At 34.3% G+C, this 25,467-nt stretch overlaps 1 protein-coding gene across 2 annotated transcripts in view; it reads right to left on the reverse strand.

Moving 5' to 3' along the window:
• Positions 1-10,975: 10,975 nt before the first annotated feature.
• The window catches only part of LOC150082526 (uncharacterized), an 88,522-nt gene continuing 74,030 nt past the window's right edge, over positions 10,976-25,467 (reverse strand). For both annotated transcript variants that reach the window (XM_090378665.1, XM_090378664.1), the window contains 2 exons: positions 23,703-23,810; positions 10,976-11,100 (listed from right to left, as the gene is read on the reverse strand). In XM_090378665.1, the coding sequence (XP_090234791.1) occupies positions 10,998-11,100; positions 23,703-23,810 (211 nt within the window). In that variant the 3' untranslated portion in view covers positions 10,976-10,997. The remainder of the gene's footprint in view (positions 11,101-23,702; positions 23,811-25,467) is intronic.

The raw sequence follows: 25,467 nt of genomic DNA on the forward strand, positions 1-25,467 counted from the left end.
CAATTAAGAAATAAACAATCCCAGAAGTAGCACTTTTCTAGCTCATGCTTACAGTTAGTTAATCGTGATACCCTTCTACAAGTGAAATCGAAGGTGTCTGTTTTAATAGAAACTCTTTTCCCTTCTACAGTTGAAAAACTTCTACATTGGAAGCATGAACAGGCCGGGATGAAAAGCAGTTTCCAACGGGAAATAAATTAGTTAATAAACAATTAGTTAATTCTAAACAGAAATCACTTTTATCTAACTGGAGATAGTTGGTAATTACCACTTTCATCACATATGCTAGTTAATACATTTAATTTAATATGCCTCTATAATGCATTTTATCTCCTGATAATGTAATGTTTAGAGGTGAAGCAGCATTTCTCATTAGTGGCAAGGCCACACCTGGGTCACCACAAGAGACCTGGGAAGATGAAAGGGATTCTGCTAAAGTTAATGACTGGTATACCCCTGCAAAAACATACATAAACTTTTACAGGATTTTTTTATTCCTAAATTAAGACAATTAAAAATTGTACCCAATATGGTTTTTCAGCAAGATGGAGCTCCTTACCTCTTAGCTCGGAACATTCGACAATATTTAAATTAACTCTTCCCAAACAGGTGGACCAATTGCCCCATTTGAATTTTTTTCTATGCTTTTTCCCTCTTAAAGTGTAGTTTTCTTCCCAAATCCTCTCTCTTAAATAGCGAAAATTGCAAATTTCGCAGTCCTGATTTCCTGCAATCAAAGGTATGCCAAGAATTTTGGTACCCTAGTGTATATATGCTATTCAGTCAAAACAATGACCATCCTTTCCAGCAAATGGCCATTCCTCAGTACATGGAAACACGAAAAATACGATATGAAGGGTGACAATATAATAGAAACTGGCAATCTTGTGGGCTGTTCATAGAGTGCCATAGTTAAGTTTTCCAAGAGTGGATGCACAATGCAGTGTAAATTATCAAGAGGCACAGGGGATGCCCCTCCAACTCTGAATTTGTACTGTCACAACAGAAACTCTGTAAATGCCAGAATAGAATTTTAGTGTTGGGTTGTGAGTGGACAGAGCAGCAGTCATTGGGCCAGTGGTTGGGGCCCATTCCTCATTGACAGTAAACATAGGCTGTCCCACCTTGTGGAAGCCATTAGATGAAAAACTGTGGCCTTTCAGAATTTTTCCATTGACTCTGCCAAATGACTTGCACACCATTTGGCAAAGTGGACTAATTCTGGGAAAGGAAATAGATGTTTTCTTTCCTGCACTCTGTTCATACTGTTGAGTAGGGCTTTAGGAGCATCAGCAACTAAGCCCAGTGCTCTGTATAGTCTGTAAATTGCATGTTCTGAGGTCGATTTTGTTTTCCGGACGAAAAATCTGTTTCCGAGAGAAAAAAACTATACCATCAATTGAGACCGACTAACTCAGCCACGTCATGAAGGCTCATAAAATTCTTCCCATCAGACAGGGCTTGAATTCAGGTCGTTTCCATGTGGTGAGGATAGCAAAAATACCAACTGTGCTACCCACGAAAGTGTCGACTGTTGAATAGAGGTGTGAAGCATGGATGGTTTGGACTGATGTACTTTGTCCTGACTGGATATGATCTGATGTTCAGACTGAACCAGACGGGTTAGCTGATTCAGATTTTATTTTTGAGAAGCCAGAGTCTAGCTCCCATATCATGCATTATCTCCATTATACTGACTTACATGCAATCTGGAACAATGGACCCTGATTTCATATGAAGATAAACTCGAGTTCTTCATCCAGCAAAGCAGGCAAATCAACCAGTGCACATACTCAATTTAAGGACATGATACATAACACTGTTCTAAGGTTTAGACACATCAGCAACTTAGGCTATACTGCACATATGTAATGTCAATAAATTGTGCTGTGTGGTCGATTTGCTGTACAAAAAAATCAGAGATTCCAGGAAGAAAAACTATGCTACCCTCACCTGAGATCAACTAACTCAACATGTAACAGGCCCATAAAAATCCATCATTGACAGGATTCAAACTCAGATCTTTTTTTACCTGGTGTGGAGAGAGAATACACATGGGCATGTTGTATTGTCAGTCTAGTCAGTCTTTGTGGACTTAATCAGAAGTGTTTCCAAGATCAGAATTCAGTGAACCCTGCTCCATATGGGAGTAAGCATAGTCGGGGTACCAATTCTTATGGCCAATGATTGAAGTTTGCTTCTGGTGTCAGATCACTGACACTGGAAAAAAAGTTGCCTTTTTGTGACAAATGTTACCAGTTATGCTGCATGGATACTAACTGGAGTATGACAAACTGTGCAGAGGAATTACTCCAATGGCCTATCTTACAGAAACAGGTGAGTGCAGAGCTTTGCTATGGGGATTATTTTCCTGGGAATTTCTAGATTGCACTCTGCAAATGCTAAAAACTATCTGGTGGTGTGGCTGACCAGGTTCACCCCTTCAAGGCAGCTGTTCTCCTATGTGGCAGTTATGTTCCAGCAGGATAATGCACCCTGCGCTACATTGCTTGTATCGTCTGAGTGGCTTGCCAAAAAAAAGGGACTTCCAGGTGATACTATGACCACTGAATACAGTGGATATGAATCCCATAGAACATCTTTGGGATTGCATGTATCAACAGATCATTTTTGGATCCTCCACCACAAACTATGCATAGGCCTTAGGACGATGCCATCATGTGTGGCAAGAGGACATACCCACTATTAGGTTGATGGTCATGTTTTGACTGGATGACAGTGCAAGATATGTGGTGCCAACAAGCAAGATTATCACTAATTGATACAAATTCATGCGATTAAGTGGTTTAGAAAACTGGATTATCTTCAAGATGTGCTTATCACAAGGACTATCTGGCCACTCCAAATAAATAAAAGCCACAGCCATTTCACAAATCTTCTCTGAACAGTTTGATTCCCTTAATTTGTAAACACATGCTGTTTTCAATTTATTAGAGGATATTGGAACAAGAGTTCTTGATACCCAGCATGGGGTAGGGGATGTAATTCCAATGATCTGATCAGAAGTTGGAAATGAATTTTGAATAGTCAGATTGAAACATTTAAGACAAATCAAGATTTGTAAATTTAATTATATTATTACCAAACAAAAAGTTATAAGAAACTTTGTACCTGTAAAGTTGTCACCACTAGGCATGGTGGTGGAACTAATTCTAAACACAATTCTTAAGGTACAAAGGTTACTATGGCATTTTCCTCTCTTAAAGATGGTTACTGTTCAAGACTGGAATGCTGAAATACTTTACAAAAGACAGCATTCATTTGAGTCTGATGTCCCCCTTCAGACTGTCAAATGAGGTTTAGATATTGTGTACATTTATACATTATTCCCAAAAATCTAAGTTATCATTATACTGTACTATGAAAAAGTATCCTTTGGTCAATTTCACTGTCTGCTAGACAAATCCCACCACCTCCCACCAACAGTTTCCCAGAGAAAATCATGCAACTCATGGCTAAGATCAGTTGACCAAACCAAAGTGTGTGAAGGAATTTTTATGAACTTTGCTCATAAAAATTAGCTCCTTTGGGAATACAAATTCCTCCCATCTTTACACAAATCAAGCCCATGATTTCAAAGAATGACAGTCATTACAATGTAACCAAGAGGACAAATATAAAGAAATACCCAAAGTTTTTTTTAGGATTTCATTATATGTTGTCAAATGGTCTAAAACGGATTACTTCCCAAAAATCAAGTAACCAACAGTGAGACTAGGAACCAGTTAGGATGTCAGGAGCCTGCTTATGCCTGCCAAGGGGTTAAACAGAGGTAAAATAAGTGCAGTAAATTGGAACATTGTTATATGAACAAAAAACAATGACAAAGTGTTGTACGACCACGAGTCCAGAAATGCCATATTCAAGAGGCCAATTGAAATTTTCGAATAACAGAGGTTTCAGAGAATTAAATGCATATTTTGCATACTCTCAGAATGTGTAGCTGTCTATTTCAAGCAGACTTACAAATCAATTACAACTGAAAGAACAGTATATGATTGTGTACACAATACACTGCACAAAATGAACACCCACTTACAGTGACTGGTGTCTCATGCTAGTGTATGTGGTCAATTTGCTATTGCTACAAATACTGTTTTGTTAATAAATAGAGGTGGCATTACAGTCTATGGTTGCAGGGTATCTACCATAGACTAATCCAATTAGTCATTCACATCTTCACTCTCAACTACAATTTCTTTAAAATGTATCCCTTGCATAAGATTCTTCTGAGACCAAGTTCTACTACTCTACTGTTGCAGTGAAATTTTTCAAATGGTTCTAGTTTGCTAATAAAAGCATTTTTGGACTCTTGTTTAGATCACATTTTTTCATAGTTTTAATCCATAGAGCACACCTGTGATTTATTGCACTTAGTTCAAGGACAACCTGCATATGCTGGTATTAATACATGTGCAAAACATTATGGAAAGCATGCAACGTAAAATACGAAAAAAATAATTGTTGAATTGTGAAGCATGGTGCAGAGCTTTGGCTGTTGGCTATGGAGTTTCGAATGAAAAAAAAAATAAATAAAATAAGAACATGCAGACTGTGTGCTAGTATGAATAAGCATTTTACTAGGTAAGCATCTGCTTATTTTTTTGACTGAAAATTCTATAGCTCTGTAACCATTCAAATAGGACCATAGAATACAGTCGCAGAATTTTTTTTCGCATACTTTTCAAATGCCTTTTACTGAGGTGGGAGGGAATTAAATGGTTATGAGATATGAATTTGCACAATAAAAACAGCTCATGCAGCCATTTATGTTATGAAACTTTTTTCAGGAATTTTAGAAAAGGAAAAGAATAGCTTCGGCAGTATAAAATAAAATCAACGTTAATTTGCTACAAATGCACATAAATGGTAAAAAGGAAGAAAATATAAAATTTCATATCAAAATAAAAAGTTTGAATATAGCATAAATATCACAGGCAATATTAGTTATCTGTTAGATATCATATTAGATATCAGCAGTTTTGCAAACAATTCTGAAGCAAAATTGTGTGGCACAGTGGAATGTTTGTTTTTATTTTATCCAGTAACCTCAGGTTTAAATGCCATGGTAACATATTTTTGCTGATAAAATACAACTTAAGTCTAGTGAAGTAGCATCTTCAGATACTGACTAACTTCATGATCTCACATGAAGGGTATAGGTTTTGGCTAGTTTATTATGATGTTTAAAATTATTTCTAGAGTAGCACACACAACACATTTCAGAACACATCTCAAGAATAGCTTTAACTTCGTTCAATTAAACAGAAAGCAGGAAAACTAAATCGATACTCTTTTTTTTTTTTTTTTTTTTTTTTCTTGGACAAATTCCATATAAAAGTACAACTTATTCACCAATTTATTTTTGTCAAATAATGATGTATTCATAAAATTAAACATGAAAGAACAACAAATCTAAAGAGATTTCTGTACAGAGTTTAAATTATTTTTTCCTTATTTCCGGCATAATTCTAACTTCAACATTGCTGATGGAAATACATCATCACAAAACTGTTACTTATACATACAAAAGTATTGCACCATGGAAAAATAATCAGGGAGATGAAGTTTATATAGGTCAGCATTATGACCAATTGACAGCAGGACTAGTCACAGTGAAACTCAACTGTTGTAATCATTAGACCACATGATTGTCTGGGAATTTACTGCTGGAAAAAAAAAAAAAAAAAAAAAAAAAAAGGTAATATGTATTTTCACTTTGCTTTATGGCCAACTAAATTCTCTACAAGAATTTCCAACTAAACAGAACTCCCAATTTATAATGTTAGATTGCTTTATATCCATAAAATAATAAACCTTATTATTTAGGCGATATATATATATATATATATATTTTTTTTTTTTTTTTAAAAAAAGGAAACTAACAGATGAATAAATTAGTATTTCCCAGTTTACAATGAAAATTAAAAGCTGAAAATAGAACTTTTCTCTAAAGTTGTGTATGAGGCAGAGATTAGGTTACATATATATATATATAAAAATTTTTTTTTTTTAAGGGGAAAAAAGTTCATGTAAAGGGTCACTCCTTTTATATGCATACTCAAGTACAAAAATGGAGAAATAAAAAATAAAGGAAACATGCTGTCATATACATAGCAGAAGAGGAAAACATGGCCAAAAATATAATTAAAAATGAAAATGATGGCTAGTATTAACTGTAAAAGTGATGTGTATGTGAATGGAACAGCATATAAACCATTGGAAAAACGGTGTAAATAAATTTTATAAAATATTAGAAGTCCAAAATAGGTAGTACATCTAAAAGTAAAACAGTATAAAACAAAGCCATTGAGGAGAATGGCTAAAGGGAAATCATACAAGTATCACACAAATCTAACAATAAAGACGAAGTACAGGAATAAACAGACATATGACAAAGTCTTCTGAAAAATAATATAAAAAAAAAAAGTAACAGAAGTAGATTTAAGTAATAATTTAGTAAAATAAAAAAACTATTATAGTCCCAATGGCAATATCATTTTTTGTTTTGGTGAGTTACTTTATAGATGGTAATTTTACTTTCCTTACTTCATTTACTGGGTTTTTTTTTTTTTTTTTTTTTTGTTATATATCACTTTAGCCATTCTCCTCTATGGCTTTATATATTATACTATTTCACTCTTTGGTTTTAGCCAGTCCGGATGTGAAACATTTTTAAAAAAAATTATGAAAAAAATGTGAACTTTTCTATGGTTCATATGCAGTTTGTTCTCGTTTACTTACTTTTACTGTTTAATGCATCAATCACCATTTTCATTTGTGTGTGTGCATGTTTATATGAGGTGTGGTCAAAGTTTGGGGAGTCACTTTGTACCTTGAAATCGGTGTTGCAATTTCTAGACACAGTAACACATGAATCACTCATTTATCTGCAATCAATCTGAATTAGCATGCAAAGGGATTTTTGTTCTCAAAATCATAGACCTTTTCTTGAAAAGGTTTCAGATTTGTAACAACTGAGGAAATTATTTAGAATGTGACACAAGGAACTATAGGCAATTCCAAAAAGAGCCCATCAGGAATGCTCCCAGAAGTTGCAGCAGCATTGGAATCAATGTACACAGTGAGGAGGTTACTTCAAATGAGTTCATTCCAAGCAGCCAGTAAGTTATATTATTTCCCAAATATTAGTTCAGGCTGCAAGCTTTCCCATCACACCTTGTATAGGCGTTCCTGAAATTAGTGCAAGTAAACTGATGGGTTCTATAAATAAAAACAATGGAGGGAGGGGGAGTTGAATAGTTATATAAACATGGGTCTGGAAATATTTCATCAACAAACTCTAGAACCATCTTAATTTTTTGTGCAACAGTGTTTGTAGAACTTAATTTCTAAACTACCTTGTGCTTGGGACATGTTTTAAGGAAATGGAGTTAAAAGTAAAGACTGGATCATTAATTGCCTTTTATCACTACCACCTTCCCTATTCAACGGCAAAACAAAGACACTGTGCTTACAGCAATAGTGAATTAACCAATGTTCACTAACACAAATGACATTAATCCATAAAGGCATTCAACACTGATCTTTCAGTTTTAGTCAATGTGTGTTTATAATGGACATCAACTATTGAGGGCATGTAGATAATACACATTTAATTCTTTGACTTAATAATGGTACAGCAGCTGTGGCGTTATATGCAAAGCAGTATCTTCTATATAGACTACCAAATCCTTGAATTTTTTGCGCCATTGATTGTTGCTTTATACAACAATCAATGGTGTAAAACATGCAGTATTCTGTAGAGTGGCTGTTTGCTCTTCTACAGTACACCATGGGTGAAGAAGTGTATGTAAAGTTGATTTGGAAGAGCAGCACTTGGTGAAATTTTAGAATTGGCTCTGCTCCAATCTGTTAACAAATCATTTCCAGGCAGTGTTTATATACAATTTTTCTAATTTGTTTTTTCCCATAGCCGATACCTTCTAATTATTTCTACTTGCATATTGACAGATGCTGATTGTAGATAACATACTTATCAATGTGTAGAGCTAGGAATTACATTTTTATCAATTTTGTGTCTTCTGATGTTATTTTTATTATTATTATTTTTTTTGTATCATTATATCTCATTAACTAATGATTCTTTCACTCTAGCTTGAACATTCCCTCCATGTATACTGACGATTAAATATTCCATGCATAATTATACAATTTATAACTACCTTATTTTATATTATATCTTATTATATAATTCTTATTAATTAATGTTATTTTATTATTATACATAACATTATATTATGTAATATACTTTACTTTATATTAAATAAAAAATTGCAAACCGCACATACAGGTAGAGTCATATGTTATTTTACACAGTTTTGGAAGGATGGGCCATAGGTAGTCAACATGTTAAAATCTGTTAGAAACATGTTGTTGTTATTTGGTTTTTAGGAGCATTAGCAACTAAGGCCATATTGCTCCGGGATATGCGGTGGTCATTCCCTGACCTTTCCGCATCCTCCGTATTTGGTGGTGATGGGCTCGAACCCCGGTCTAATCAAGAAGCGTGTGTTACGCACTGCTGCTCCTTCCCACCTGGCTACGGAGGCGCCTTTAGAAACATGTAGTGATTAAATAAAGAATTTTAATGGTGAAGCTTTGCTATAAACTTGGTGGTGACTCATATCCATAGAGAATAGCCAAAACATTTTGGATCTTCTCACCAAAACCAACAATTTAACCAAATTTGGAGTATTCACCTTTTAGAAGAATGAAATTTGGTAAAGTATTATCCAAAGGATTAGACAGCACAAATCATTTGAACACTGACACTCAATGTTCAAACTGAACACTAATGCTAAATGCCATAATTGTGTTTACTAGACACATGATAATTCACAAATACAAAGTGAAAGTCAATTAAATGTTTGTACTTAGGGTCACTTAGGGAGAAAATCTGTTTGGAAGGGATGGTCAAACCACTTTAGAGAACTATCTTGGAATGTTACAGAAATGTAACTATCCTAAATTAGAGGAAGAGATTATATCTTATGCAGGATGGGACCCCAGTATATTATTCTCTCACTGTAAGAGAATTTGGATAGGTTGTTGCAAACCCATTAAGTGTCCTCTCAATTGCAGATTTTTCTTGTAGGTTATTTGAAATAAAAAATATTTATCAAATGCTTGTGGAAATAAAAAATACTCATCATTTTAGGCTACCCGAAAACCACCACTGAGGAATTTTCTAAAATTAATGTGTTAATGACAAAAAAGATGCCAAAATGTATAAAAATAATTTTTATGTATTTTCAACAAATATTTTGGAAAATATTTGTTTGGTTACAATTTTGATCTTGTTTTTGTTGTTAACCAACTACATGTAAACTAGCTTTAATCCTTTCTCTTTAAATACTGAAATAAGTGCTATGACTTATGACTCACCCTGTATTACAACCTCCTGCTCCTTCATTAAAAGTTTTGTGATTTTTCATACAGACAAAAGTATTAACCATTAAACGAGCTACAAATTGTTGATTCCATCATACATGCAATTAACAATAATATTCAATACAGGGAATACCACTAGGCAGAGTAACCTATGAAATTATATCTCCATGAGTTTCACAGTCCAGTCTGAAATACAGGTAATAAGAAAAGAACTAAACTATCAAGAGTGAGATCTAACACACACATTTCTTTGATGACAGCACCCACATCTCTATGCTTTTGTTGCATCACTTCTAGATTAGGTCTTTGAAATCCAGATAAAGCATCAAAGTATGGTTTTTCTCACGTATATGGAATATAATATATTATATATATAATATTTGGAATATAATATCTATTATATAGATATTATATTCCAAACTAATTATTATGCAGAGCGAGTAAATTTTCTTTAATGAATTTACTTTCCTTGCATGATGCCATTCCAATGTTACACTGTTGATGTCTTTATAACAAATTCTATTTATTTCAGGACACCACAGTCTATCGAAGTCAATGAAATTTAACCACTCCAGACTTTTTCTTGTGAGGCCCACTGGAGAGAAACGTATCCATAAATAAGCCTCAAGGTAGAGGATCAAGAGAAACATTTCATTTGCAACAACTGACATTACCATAATACAGACTTCCCAAAACTTGAAGCACCATATCTGGATATACCTGAATACTGGTGACAAATACTCTAAGCAGTTCTGATGAGCCTATTTTGCATAACCTAGAAGTATGTTCAGTGCATTTTTTTAAATATATTTTTCAATGTTATGGAGATATACTTTTGTGGATTCTCTGCCTAATGGTATATCCTATTATAACAGTTTTTTTTTTTTTTTTTTAAACCTCGGTAGCAGTATCAGAAGATTAAAATTTTTAAAAGTTTAAAACACCAATTAACTCTAAATTCAATGTGAAGGTGATTAATCTTTTTCTTTTGTATATTTTTCTTATAAGTTAAATCAATTAAAGATAAACTTAAAATCAATAAAGCTATATAAATTATTTCTTATATTCCCACATTTGTTTTCACAAGAAAAGTAACAATAATTTAAAATACTCCAAATGATTTCCTACAAGAAAAAAAAATTATCATTTCTCCTATTTTTTTTGTTCTTACAGATTGGGCAACTATAGTTGTTCATCACAAGCGGAAAGAGCTGCTGTGCAAAATCCTTTCTCCCCAAATAGGTAAAAAATATAGGTAGAAAAATATCCTACCTTAAATTTTTATGCATAACTATTAAATTTTTTAAAAAATCACAAGAAATATCCAACAGATAGCAGCTTATTAGGCATTTAGGAATTGATGAAAATTTACTAATTTCAAGTATTCCAACTGAAAATCATTTACTTTTTGACATTATAAAAATATATGCTGACTTCGTGAATAGCTGCAACTATTCTCTTTAATTATATTTAATAACTGTATAATCTGACAATATACAAAATTTTAACTAAAAACGTTTTTTCAAAAATTTTTCGTCTTATGATTTTCTTTATGATTCTTTTCAATCAGGAAATGAGAGGAAGTCATTCAGATGAGGCCCATGTTTTCCTAGAGGATCTTCTGGGACCATAAAAAAATCCCCAACAAAGCAAAACATCAATAACCTACATAAAAAATAAAAGCTCATAGAAATCTCATATGATAACATATACATATATATATGATAACACAAACATTGATCAGTGCTTAAAATAAAAGTAATAAACATTAAACAAAAACAGCCATTTCTTCTATTCAAAAAATAGATTATTTCTTTAATCCTTAAACATTTATATTCCAGGAATGAATATATATTAATACATATATATATAGATACATACACACAGTCAGACCTCTATATAACCAAATCAATCTTTCCCTTGAAAAAATTCGTTATACAGAAATTTCGTTATAAAGAAACATGACCTTTTCAACAATGAAAAATACTGCAAATTCAGAAATAGTAAATGATGGGAGAGGAGTGGGAATGAATAAATTTTCTAATATTTTAAAACAATTTATTAATACATACATATTAAGGAATGACCACTTAAATTATGCCCAACAATTTATTAGTACACTTTTAAGAATTATGTAAAATATTTGGTTAATTTTTGTTGTACACTGTTCATAAAAATGTTCGCATTTGTTTAAACTATAAACACTCAGATATATTTTCTGTTACATTTTCTTCCCACTGAAAGCCTCGATGCAAAGTTTCAAATTCCGCCAATGTTTGTTTGGAAGGTTTAATATTGCTATTACCCCCATTCCCTTTGTTGCCCTTATTTTCATCCAATTCATTGTCGATATTGTCACTAGTTCTTTAAATACACTCCAAAATGTGGAGTCACTCAGATATTCAGCTACTATGACATCATTATCAACTCCTAAAAATTCGTGAAGAACAATTTCTCCACTGATCAAACCTCGCTTGGAACTCTTCCCAAGATTGCTCAATGTATTCTAGTAGCTCATCCCTCCCATCTCTGTTATAATTAGCATTTTAGCAAAACCTGCTCTTGCGAAACAATTTTTAATCGTTGTTTCTGTCACATCTTGACAGAAACAACTTGCGCAAACTCTGATATGCACATCCACAAATCTATAACAGAATCTATAGGTTGGTTGGTTTCTATTTTCAGTATAATTTTTTTTTCGGTATGTGTCTTCAGTAGTGCATTTTCAAATTCTTGATAATGCCTTGGTTGTTATTTGTTGTTGTTATTTGGTTTTTAGGAGCATTAGCAACTAAGGCCATATCGCTCCGGGGATATGTGGTGTGGATGCAGAAAGGTGGTCACGGGCTCGAATCCCAGTTTAATCAAGAAGCGTGTGCTACGCACTGCTGCTCCTGCCCACCTGGCTATGGAGGCGCTTAATGCCTTGGTCCATTGGCTACAGTTAAGACGAATTATTCAGAAGGAAGAAAACAAACTTCACATTTGTAAGTTTCAAAATTACCGAGTGAAGGTGGGTATGGCAGTTGTCGACAATCAACGTGATTTTTCTGTTTTCTTTCTATCTTTCTATTGAAATTTAAAATCCACTGCTCAAAAATTGCTTGTATTCCAACTCTAACGACTTTACTCCTTTGAAACATCGGGGTTGTTTACTTTTGCCTATTACCAAAAGCTTCAGTTTTTCATTATCAGCCATATTTGCAACCAAGAGTGTACTATTTTTACCACCTAAACATTTATCACCTTTAAAAATCAGTGCCTTGTTCTGCAAACATTTAAAAAAATAGAGATGTTTCATCAATGTTGAATACGTCTTTGGGTTCATAGTCCTCCATAATTTTTTCAAAACTGTTTCTTTCCAATGGGTATAACCTTCTTTGATTGCAACTCCACTTTCATCATCAGAAAACTTTTTTCGATAAGCCATGATGCCTTTAAATTTGTCCAGCCAACCGGAACTGGCTTGGAATGTTTTGTGCCCCAGAAAAGATGCATACTCCATAGCCTTTTCTTTTATTAATAGCCCTGATATCGGCATGTTTTGGTCTCGAATTAACTTCATTCACTTAAACTGCTTCATCTACATCTTCCCAAAGGCATAATTTCGCATGCTTCCAATGGGTCCCATTTCCTCAAAGAGTTTGAGAATTGAACAGCATTTTTCAGAATGGTTGACACACTACTTGGCAGGGATATCAAATTTTAAAGCAATTCCTTTCTTTTGACGTTGTGATCTATGCTATTAAGCACTTCCACTTTTTAACACTACACTCAAGGATTTCCTCTTAGACACTGTAAGGTTACTTGCACAGCAGTTAAAACAAAACTAAAATTAGGGACCACTTGTAGCTACTGTGTAAACAGAGACAGGTGAATAGTGTAAGCATGGAGGATTCATTTCTTCGAAACAACAGATGAATTTCCAAGATAAAGGAAAATCACTCTTCTCTAATAGGATGCTTACAGTAGAAAATAGGTTGACCAGAGCCAATGCACGCACCTTAATCTTTGCCAATGGCTGTGGGTGGCTGACCAGCGGGACTTCTTGGCATAGTAGTGTATAAGTTGTATAGGTTTTACTTCTTTTTAGTCATTGCTGACCTGCTGGGCAAAGGCCTCTCCCAAATTTATCTTTTTCTGTCCAGCGCAGTGGATGGCCAGTTTCTTCCTGCAGGGTTTTACAGGCACCACTAAATTGTAAAATGTTTCAGCTCTTAATTCATGGAATTAAAGCCTTTAGCTATTAAAAGCTAAAGGCATTAATGCTTAATCCTTTTAGCTCTTAATTTCTAGTGTCAGCTCTATTGCCTAAAGGCCAGAGGTGCCAACATTGCGTACCCAGGTCTCTCGAAATCAGTTCGTTATATGGAAATTTTCTTTGTTATACGGAAACTATTTTCAATGTAATAACCAAGGAGAAGTCAAAAAGGTTCACTACATAGAAAATTTCTCTTTATGGAAGTTCATTAAAGAGAGGTCTGACTGTATATTGTCTGATATCGCTGGCTAGTATCAATTTCTTCCCTTAAATAATTGACAGATTCTCGTAGGAAATATGTTCAAAAACACAGATATATGCTTAAAAAGTTCTCATCACCCTCACTTTTCAAATTTCATAGGTTAATGACCAAAAACCAAGACCTGTAGTTGGTTTAATCATCTTTTCCATCTGTTTTATCTATCTACTTTTTAAATGTTTTTTCTAGAACATTTGGGAGATTTCTAAAGCATTCAAGGAGTCTACAACATTTGAGAATGTTGCAGAACATTCTAGAATATTATTATGTATAAAAGAAAGGTTGGGATGTTTCTGGAAGGTTCTAGAAGTTTCGATGGAATTCTGTAGAAATATTGAGCCTTCCAGAAACTTCTCTACTGGTATACATACAAGTGGGTTCTGCACCAAGCAAGCATTTTCGTATTTCAAAAAGTGTATGTGTTTCAGAGAGCAAACGGTGAACGAAGTGCAAGTGTTGTGTGCATTAGTAAACTGTGAATGGGGTTTAAATTAGAAATAAAAATCTATAATTTCTTAACTGCATTCTTATGTGCACATACTTCAACCATACCTGAAATATGTCACGTTCTTGCCGAAGTAAGCCTGAAAGCTTTTACTACATTTGTGGAGAAGTGGTATTAAAATCACAGGGAAGCAACTGTCACAACTTATGAGATAAGCCTATGAGCTTTATTTTGGATGTATGGTCAGAGATCAAGATAAAGTGTGGGCTCCAAAGATTTCCTGAGGCTCATGTTCAAGGGCATTTACAGGCTGGCTTGGAGGCAGTCATAAATCAATGCCTTTTGCTGTTTCGGTGAAATGGTGGGAACCTCGAGACCACATAAACAACTGTTACTTCTGGCCAATTTTGACCAATATTTCTGGTTTTTCTGGGAAATCCAAGCATAAAGTAAAGTATCCCAAAATATCTTCTGCTCTAAGGCCAGTTCCTCACAATGATACAATGCCAATACCAAACCTACCAGAAACTTATGAATTTGACTCTGATTCAGGACCAGAAAAGGAGTATCCAGAAGATGCAGAACCCAGAATTTAACTCTTGATACTGCAAAGCCGCATCTAATCGTTCAGTTCTGCCTGAACGATTAGATGGTCAGAAATGCGGACCTCTCCAAAAACCAAGGCTCAATTACTAGGATCACGGCTTTGGCAGTGGAATCTTCTCGAAAAGGGTGTCAAGTTGTCTCTTTATAGGAAGACGCTATCTAACATAACGACCTAACACTCAATATTACTCATTTGGTTTATTGTAACAAGTGAGACCAGGTGATTGTGAAGACTATGACAAAAGCCTCTACATGCAAATGGAATGGGCAAGTAAGCGTCAATGTCTTATTATGGGTGATTTCAATTTGCCTCTAATTGATTGGAGTAAATGGGATAGTAATAAATACACCAGCTGCCGTTGCAGATGAACTCAACAGTTATTTTGCATCGATATTTACAAATGAAAAGCCTTTTGTGGCAATGGGAAATTGTGGGAGCGAAGTTAAAAAATATGTAATTAATGATATTGAAATTTCGCAAGATTATTTAATGAAAAAACTTTCAAGCCTACAGACCAGTAAGGCTCCTGGAGTTGATGGAATATACCCTATAATCTTGAGAGAGGCGGCAAGCGAGTGCATTGAACCACTGAGGCTGGTTATGCGAGCATCACTAGACTCTGGGGAGATTCCCTTGGATTGGAAAAGTGCAAATGTATCTCCCATACATAAGGGTGGCTCTAAAAGTGAAGTGGGAAATTATCGACCTGTCAGTCTGACTTCAGTAGTAGGGAAAATCATGGAGGCAATGATCAAGGGTGGAATTCAGGATCATTTGGATCGAATTGAAATTCTCAAGGATACTCAGCATGGTTTTGTAAAGGGAAAATCATGTTTAACAAATCTGGTTCGCTATTTCGAAAGGGTCACTCACGAGCTGGATTTAGGGAATAATTTCGACATTGTTTATTTAGATTTCAGCAAAGCTTTTGACTCAGTCCCACATGAGCGGTTGCTTTATAAGCTAGAACAGGTTGGAATCACTGGGAAAATCCTTAGATGGATAGAAGGATGGCTTCAGGGCAGGAGGCAGAGGGTTGTGATAAATGGCTATTCCTCAGATTGGGTTGATGTAAGAAGTGGGGTTCCCCAAGGATCAGTATTAGGACCACTGTTGTTTTTAATTTTCATAAACGACATTGATGAAGGGATAGAGGGCGTGATGTCTACATTTGCAGATGATGTTAAAATCGGTAGAGTAGTTAATGATCACTGTCAAGCTGAGCTTCTTCAGAGAGACCTAGATAGACTTCAAGAATGGTCAGAAAAATGGCAGCTGTGTTTTAATCCAACAAAGTGTAAGGTATTACACCTGGGAAACAGTAATCCCAAAATAACTTATTCATTTGGTGGAGTTCAACTAAACCCAGTACTGGAGGAAAGGGACTTGGGTGTTACGATACGGTCAGACATGAAATTCTCTGAGCATTGTAAACAGGTTGCAAGGAAGGCCCATGGTGTCCTATCGATGATCTATCGAACTTTTGCAAGTAGAGATAGGGACGTGATAATCCCATTATATAAGGCTTATGTTAGACCACACTTGGAATACTGTGTTCAAGTATGGAGACCGCACCTAAAGAAAGATATCGAGCTTCTTGAAAGGGTGCAAAGAAGGGTAACTCGCCTGGTGAGATCGGCAAAAGGGCGTCCTTATGAAGAAAGACTTCGAATATGTGGGTTGCAGAGTTTGGAAACTAGACACCTTAGAGGAGATTTGATTGAGGTGTTTAAGGCTCTGAGAGGCATCAGTAAAATGAATGAGGACAAAATTTTCAAGATTATAAATGATGCTAGAACTAGGGGACATAAATTCAAGTTACGGGGGGAAATGTTTAGATTGGACTGCAGGAAGTTTTATTTTAGCCAGCGAGTTATAAATTACTGGAATAAGTTGCCTTCATGGGTGGTAGAGGCCGACAGTTTGGGGAAATTCAAAGGTCATCTGGATAGTACTTTCGGGTAAGGGAAGCGCATAGGATGATAGGATTAATTTCCTTTTTATTTATTTTTTATTTCATTTTATTATTTTTATTTATTTATTAATTATTATTATTTATTTATTTATTTAATTTTTGTTTATATCATTGTTTTGTTCGGATTTTTTTTTTTTTTTTTTTGGCTGGTGCAGCATAAGCCATAGGCTTTCTTGCACCATACGGCCGTTACTAATACTAATACTAATACTAATACTAACAACATCCAGAAATTAATGAGGGTTACATCAGGAGCATGTCCCTGAGCAGTGGAGGCTATTCATCGATTTATCCAGGGTCAATCTGAGAGCAGTTTTACTCCATAATGAAAATAAGTATCCATCTATACCATTGGTCCATGCAGTTCACATGAAGAAAATATACAAGAATGTACAGGTTCTTTTGCAAAAAAATATGCTACCAAGAATACGAATGGAATATCTGTGCCAACCTAAAAGTGGTAGCTTTGCTGACTGGATTGCAAGGTGGATACACTCAATACTTCTGCTTTTTATGCAAGTGGGGCAGCTGAGCAAAGGATTGCCACTACAGGATAATAATATTAAAAAAAAAAAAAAAAAAAAAAAAAAAAAATGGCCAGACCATTTCACCAGGCCAGAAAAATGTAGCACATCCTCCTTTGGTAGATAAGTCACAAAATAGCAACTAAGGCCATATTGCTCCGGGGATATGCGGTGGTCATTCCCTGACCTTTCTGCATCCTCCGTATTTGGTGGTCACGGGCTCGAACCCCGGTCTAATCAAGAAGCGTGTGCTATGCACTGCTGCTCCTGCCCACCTGGCTACGGAGGCACCCAGAGAGTTGGAATGCAATTGTTAAAGCTTCATTTCCTACATTCCCATTTAGACTTTTCCTGAAAACTTGGGAGTGGTCTCCGATGAACATGGTGAAAGGTTTCACCAAGATATTTCTCAAATGGAAAAAAGATACCAGGGAAAATGGAGTTGGCAGACTACTTTTGGAATCTCATACGGAAAACGCCAATAGATGATTATAAAAGGCAAAAAACAACAAAATAAGTATTTTGTTGCCTTATCTTACCAGATAAACATTTTTGTAAACAAAATAAGATTAATAGACCCATTGTTAAATATTTAGTACTGTATGTAACATTTTCCTAAAATATATGAAATTTTTTTTATTAGAAACTTAGATTAATTATTATTTTTTTTTTAGTTTTTGACTTTAATCCCTTCTCCCTTAAAACTGGTGTATGTTACATCAATACGGTTGCCATATTTGAATTCATCAATGTCAAATCTACAAGTATCACCTTGAATTTTAACAGTGAGTGAAAAAAAGTTGTTTTTTTTTTTTTTTTCCTGACCAGTGTAATCTGGCATTCTTGTGAGTAGCACAGCAATGTCACATTATTAGGTAGTCAGGATTATTGGACATTTATCCTATTATATTCACAAAGTCTTCAAGTAACCTAAATTTTTTTTAGTATGTAAGAACATATCTGTGCTATTTAATATAATGAAGTAATTTAAAAATATATATATAGAACTATAAGATATAGAGAAAAAATTGATGATGAAAATTCAGTTCTCACCCATCCTCCCCAGATTTTACTAGAAACTGTTTCAATTTTTGTTCTTGCATAGGAAGAACTATGCATTAAACTCAGCCATGATAGCATGGCTTTTATAATTGTGTAGTTTAGTTTCCTGTTGGGAACTAAAGCACCCAATTTTAAAAGCCCTTTTGAAAGCGACATTTAAATGTAGCCTTCAAAAACAGCATGCCATTCAACTTCATATGATCGGATAGTCTCCTGATAATAATTAAACACTGTAAAAATTGAATCTGATGCAGATGCTATTATGACTGATTTATCTCAATGGTATACCATCAACAGGTTGTCTATTTCACTGACCAAATCTATAATGATAATTCTAAAGGGATCGCTTGATCCTTCCCAGCCTCCAGGGGTTAAACTTTCAAATAAGTCATTGTCTTTGATAGCCCTTCATAAATTTCTCAGAATGATCACTGACTCCAAACTCAATTTTATTAAACATTTGGTATATCTTTGTGAAAAAACTAAAAAAAAAAAAAAAAAAAAAAAAATATATATACATCCATGCTAATCTGAATTTCCAAACAATTTTGAGGTTTGAATTGCCACACTCTACATCTCATGTATAAAGATATATTCGCCCCTATTTGTACTTATGGCACTGGCATACCTGTAAAGTCAGTGTGCAGAATAAGCTGTCTTCCACCCAGGTGGTCTATGCTTGTGGCAATGTGCCAGGTCTACAAAACTGTATCGACTCCAGCCTGCAAGTCCTTAATGGTTGTTTACTCCTTTATTTACTGCTTATTTTCTTATTTACTTGATATCCAGTGGACCAATCTGATTCATCCCCTTCCTTTCAGAGTTTATATAAGTAAAGAACTCTTTGCTGTTTTTCTTAACATCCTTTGCCAAAGATTTCTCGTAATCTGCCTTTGCTTGCCTAATCTCCTTTGTGACTTGATTACAGACTAGCTGATATCGGCCATAGGCTTCTGTGTTGCCTGATATGCATCCCATGCATTTTGCTTCTCTGCCACAAGTCTCAGTTCATTTGACAACCATTTAGACCTAAACCTTGAACAATTTCTTAATCGGTATAAAAAGTCTAGTAGCTTCCACGATTAATTCCTTGAATGCTTCCCACTTACAATTTGCTGTTGGTAACATCATCAGTTGGTCCCACTGTACAGAATTTAAAAATTGTCTGAGACCACTGTAGTCACCTTTATGGAAGCAAAAACCCTTCCCTTTACCCCTGATGGTAATTATATCTTTAAGTAAATCCCACATCAGTACACTGTGATCACTGCCAACTAATTATATGTATGTATTAAGAAAAACTTTTTACTACCACATGCTTTCCTCCAGTCGGTAATGCACTCTGGCTTTGTAACATTGATGCATTGTCTGGATTCAAACTGTTGATGTGTTCTTCATGAATCATACAGTGATAGCTTCTGTTGCTGACATACCAGTATCTAGTCAGTGTTCGTTTAAACATTAAGTTAAAGGGAGTTTTAATTTGCAAAAATTAAAAACATATGGTTTTAATACAGAACATGGATTTTTCACAGTTGGCATAAAAAAAATAATAATAAAAAAAATTTGCTGATTTTAAATTTTTTCATGTGCAGAGGAATTTCAAATTTTTATGTGCTCAGGCTTAAGAGAATCAAACTTCGATAAAAAAAACATTTTCCATAAACTAGAACAAAAACACATAGAAGATCACAAGTTCAGCATAAACTGCCCTCTGCTAAAGATGAACAAAATCAGTCACCTAATGGCAGCTCTGATGCCCATATGATAAATCTGGTGGCTCCATTACTTCAAAAACCTAATATAAACCTAACTGAAATCAAGAAGAAATGTTAACTGTTTGTAAAACTATAAAAACGCATTTTCAGAAAATGGAAAGCATGGAATTTAGAGAGCTGTCTATACTAGTAAAAGAACAGTGCCACATTAAATTTGAAGAGATTATTATTTCAAATGGAAAAGATAAAACTGTTCTTTTCACCTGGAAAGGGTATCTATGAGAATAAAATATTCAATTAACTCAACAATTAAAGTAAAAAGGCTACAAATAAGTAACCCACTATTAGAATCTGTAAAACATTAAATATAACTGCAACTTTAAATGCAACATATCCATGCTGAATGAATTTAAAAGCAGATTAATAAATAACAGCTTAATTTTTATAAATAGAAGTTGTTTATTTTGTTTGGAATATGTGGTCCAAATGGGACATAACAAAATGCCTTAAGTTCGATTACTAGTTGACACTTCTCTGTGAAAGGGCCTTCTACCTATAGGTACTATATTCTTCCATCTGCACTATTTTCTTTTGTGTTTCTCATGGAATAGCTTAGTAAACAAATTACATAAATGCTTTTATAGCTTTTAATAGATTAATTTCAACATAAAGTATCTGTGTACTAATATATTGCGTAAAAGGCATTATATGGGGTAAATACCCATATTTAAATGAAATTAGACACTTCACTCTACATTTATTTTTCCGTTTTAAATGGCTTATTGAGTTCCAAAAGTATAAATAATTAAAACTTTTACCTACTAACAGGAAAAAAGTTAATCATTTCTACTTTTGGGAATCAATAAACCAAACAGGCAAAGTTGGAAGAGTCTAAAGAATATTACACTAATGTTAACATTTCACATCTAAATTTGGATATCTATTATCATAACAAAACTAAGAGAAAAGAAAGAAAATAAATATTTTGATAAAGGATGAAACACATTAATTTCATAAGTTATTAATTTCATTAATTAATCCTTATTAAATTAATTTCATTAATTTCATAAGGATTAATAAAATATTCATATATCTTTGCAACATAACGAGGTTAAAACATTGTAATAATGCAATTCCAAAATCAATTACTAAATGTACAGAGAGCAAAATATAGTAAAATTGTTCAAACAATCAAGAAAATCAATAAAAATTGAAGTGTTCACATTTAAATTTTTATTAATTTTCTTGATTTACTTTTAGAGAGCAAGTGGCCTGAAAGAGGAAAATATTGACCAGAGAAAGGTGGGGAAGAGAGAAGCAAATTGTTTATTCTGCTTGAGATTAGCTTGCTGAGTTCCCTACTCTTGTCCCCACCTATCCCTATGTTAATATTTTCCTCTTTCCATCTTTACTGGCAAAGTTGGAAGAGTCTTCCTGGAGTATAAATAGAAAATTTAAAAGTAAAATGTTTCCACATCTATAACAATGACTTTTTTGATTGTCTTAAGAAATTTAATGTTTTGTTATATTAGAACCTACACAATTAATAATTAATTGTGGAATTGATCATTACATTATTTTAATCCTAAAATGCAACTGCAATAGACATCAATGTTTTATAAATATACGAGGGTGGTTCAAAAAATTGCAGCGCCCTCACCTACTTCCACATATCGCAGTCATTATATTTTGTGTGTAGCATCATACATATCTCTGTACTAAAGGCGTAAAATTTCAGCCCTGTGTTTTAATTTCTCTCTTACTGTACGTGTGACGAAGTAGCATCATGGACAAAGTTGAAGCCAGAGCAGTAATCTGGTAACTGTTCTTGAAGGGGAAATCTCCAAAATAAATCAATGAGGAGATGACTGCTGTATATAAGGATGAAGCCCAATCCTATGGCATTGTGAAGCACTGGCATAGACAGTTTAGGTGTGGTTGGACATCGGTAGAATCTGAGCCCATTCCAGGTCACCCTCATTCAGCCACTGATGACAGCATAATCAGAAAAAGTAGAGTCGTTAATCATGGAAGATTGCCGGATATCTGTGCGTGAATTGTCCCAGGAAGTGAAGATTAATGTGGGCTCTGTTGAAACAGTCCTTCATGACCAACTCCATTTATGGAAATTGAGTGCAAGATGGATTCCCCAATTATTGACTGGTTTTCAGAAGGCTGATCGACAACAGAAATCACAACAGTTGTTAGCCCTGTGCCAAAAAAATTAGGAAGACTTTTTTTTCTCTCGTCTAATCACTCAGGATTAAAGTTGGATACACCATTTCGACCCTGAAAGTAAAAAACAGTCCATGGAATGGTGACACCATGGTTTCCTCCCCTCCCAAGAAGGCAAGGGTCCAAGCATCAGCAGGAAAGGTCTTGCTGACAGTGTTTTGGGATGAGAAAGGCATAATAATGACTGATTACCTGCTGAAAGGTAGAACAATTACAGGTGCCTATTATGCCAACTTACTCACAAAATTATTGGAGAAAATCAAAACATGTAGGCGTGGCATGCTGTCCAAAGGTGTGAGAATGCTTCAAGACAATGCTGCAGTTCACACTTCTGAAATTGCAACAACACAAGCAGCCACTTGTGGATATGAAGTACTGCCCCATCCAGCCTACTCAGCAGATCATGCACCATCAGACTTTTCTTCCCTCAAATCATTTCTTCGGAGGACCCGCTTCCCTGACAACAAGACACTCATTTCTGCAACAGACTCATGGTTTAAAGACCAAGCTCCACCACTTCTACAAAAAATCCGTAGCCTCATCCATCGATGCGAAAAATGTGCAAATCTGCACGGTAGTTATGTAGAGAAGGACTAAAACCTCTGTCAAGAATCAACAGGCTAGCACCTCTGCAGCTAGGTCAGGGCAATTCTTTATTGAACCACCCTCATATAGTTAATGTACTTAACGATTGCATCATCCTTTATAAAGTATTTCTTTTCTCTTAGTTTTGCTTTAATGGTGGATAACCAAAGTTATATTGGAAACACCGACAGTAGTTCAATATTATTTAGCATATCAAGCAATACTTGCAACTAGAAAATAGTTCAACATTCCTACTTTTGTGGCACAATAAACCATTTGATACTGCAAATCAAATGTGGAAGTGTCCAATTTCATTTAAATTTTTCCGCATTTCTATATTTTTAAAGTAAGTTAGAGTAAAATACATAAATTAGCAACAGAAGTGACTACACATCAGAATTCAAAAGAATTCTAAAACTAATAATAGTGAAGAACTTAAGCCTTTTTTATTAATTTCCCTGATATAACAGATTCTCGAGACTAACAGATATTCACAATTTGATCAGAAACTAAAAGGACCTCTTGAGTGATAGAGAAATTTCTCAGAGTATGAATATTTATAAAAATTATCAAAACTTTCTCATATAAAAATTTACCTCTGTTCAATTGTACTTTTCCATTCTTCTTTTTCTTTTTGCAGATCTCGAAAATTATCATTGGAAACAATGACGCCTTTATTCTGACATGCTAATTCAACAATGAATCTGCAAGTAAAAAGTATAGTCAGTGAAATAGTTTTAAAAATTTTTTTAATGGCATTTTTTTTTTTTTTCCACCATTTTAGCTCAACGTATAGGAAATTACTTGCATAGCAGCCCACCATTTTCACAAATGGGCAAACAGAAAGTGATGTAATTTAATACTCTGCATAGCTTAACATGACAATAAAACTGAAACAGCTCCCTTCTCTTTCTAAATTTTAATTTCCAGCACCATTTTGCTACTGCCATCTGGCAACTTAAATCATTGCAGGATCAGTCAACACTGAGATGAGGAAGGGGGAATGCTTATCCAATGTTCTGCTGAGAAGGCATAAACTAGTGAAACTACATAACTAAGAAAGAGCAATATACAGAAGAAATCTCTGTAACAGAGTTCTCTATAACAAATTTCCCTCTAATATAATTGGGGAAGGACTTTACATTGTGATTTTTCATGAAATCTATTTTTCTATAATGACCACTCTTATAACATGTGAATATTAAGTTTATTTAGCTAATAACTAAATCCATATACATTATGGTAATGTTTTGGGAACCTTGCTGGAACTCATCCTCGGGACCATACATAGGCTGTTGCCAATGTCTCAATTCTGATTGCACATTCTCCAAATATTCATAGTCTGAGAAGTTTCTCTATCACTTAAGGGGTATTTTTAGTTTCTACTCACATTATGAATATCTGTCAGTCTTGTGAATGTGCAATCAGAATTTAGAAATTTTGGCAAGAAGGAGGCTGGCAACAGCTTATATATGGTCTGAGGATAGAGTCCAGCAAGGTTCCTGAAACATTATCTTAATGTATAGGAATTTAGTTATTAACCAAACAAACTATTTTAATATTCACATGGTATAAGCGTAGTCACTAGAGAAAACTAAATTTACCTCTATATCAAAATTTTCTGATGTACTTTGGATTTAAAAAAAAATTACTTGTAATTTTGCCTCCATATAACAAAATGATACTTTTTTATAAAGAAGTTCTGGCCAAGAGCTTTGCCTAATATTTCCTTATTGCAGAAGACAACTACAATAAATATGGTTGAATCTAGATAGAAATGCCTTTGTTTGATAAATCTACAAATTTGAAACTGTAACCAATTCAGCAAAGGTTAAAAAAAAACTACAAAAACTTTATCAGTAACTGCTTTCCAGCTATAGGTATCACTAATTTGAATCACCCTATCAAATAATAACTGCTATCCAGCTATATGCCTCACTGATTTGAATCACAATTTTTTACTTCACACTGACCTGAAACAACTGGACACAATCTTATTGACTGTTACAATATGCAATGTTAGATTTTACGCTACAAAATTCAGTGCATACTTGCAATGAATCACTGTTGGTAAAATACCAACATGAGCTAAATTTTATCTACCATCGTCTCTCTTCATTTCATGCACATTTTCAATGGCACTTCACATCGCTTTCATATCATCCACCAACAAGCATTTGTTTTTGGCTGTTCTGCTTGCAGCATTCTATTTGCATCATAAAAAATTCAGATACCTTGCTAGCCTTGTTTTTAACAATGAATGAGCTCCACATAGAGATCCTCTTTGTTTTGCACAAATTTGAAGACTGTGATATAAGCAATCTCATCCAATAGCTTACTTACACTGCCCAATAGCAAACG

The sequence above is a fragment of the Mastigoproctus giganteus genome, chromosome 7 (assembly GCF_048544385.1).
Source record: "Mastigoproctus giganteus isolate SK-2022 chromosome 7, ASM4854438v1, whole genome shotgun sequence".
NCBI classification, from domain to species: Eukaryota; Metazoa; Arthropoda; class Arachnida; order Uropygi; family Thelyphonidae; genus Mastigoproctus; species Mastigoproctus giganteus.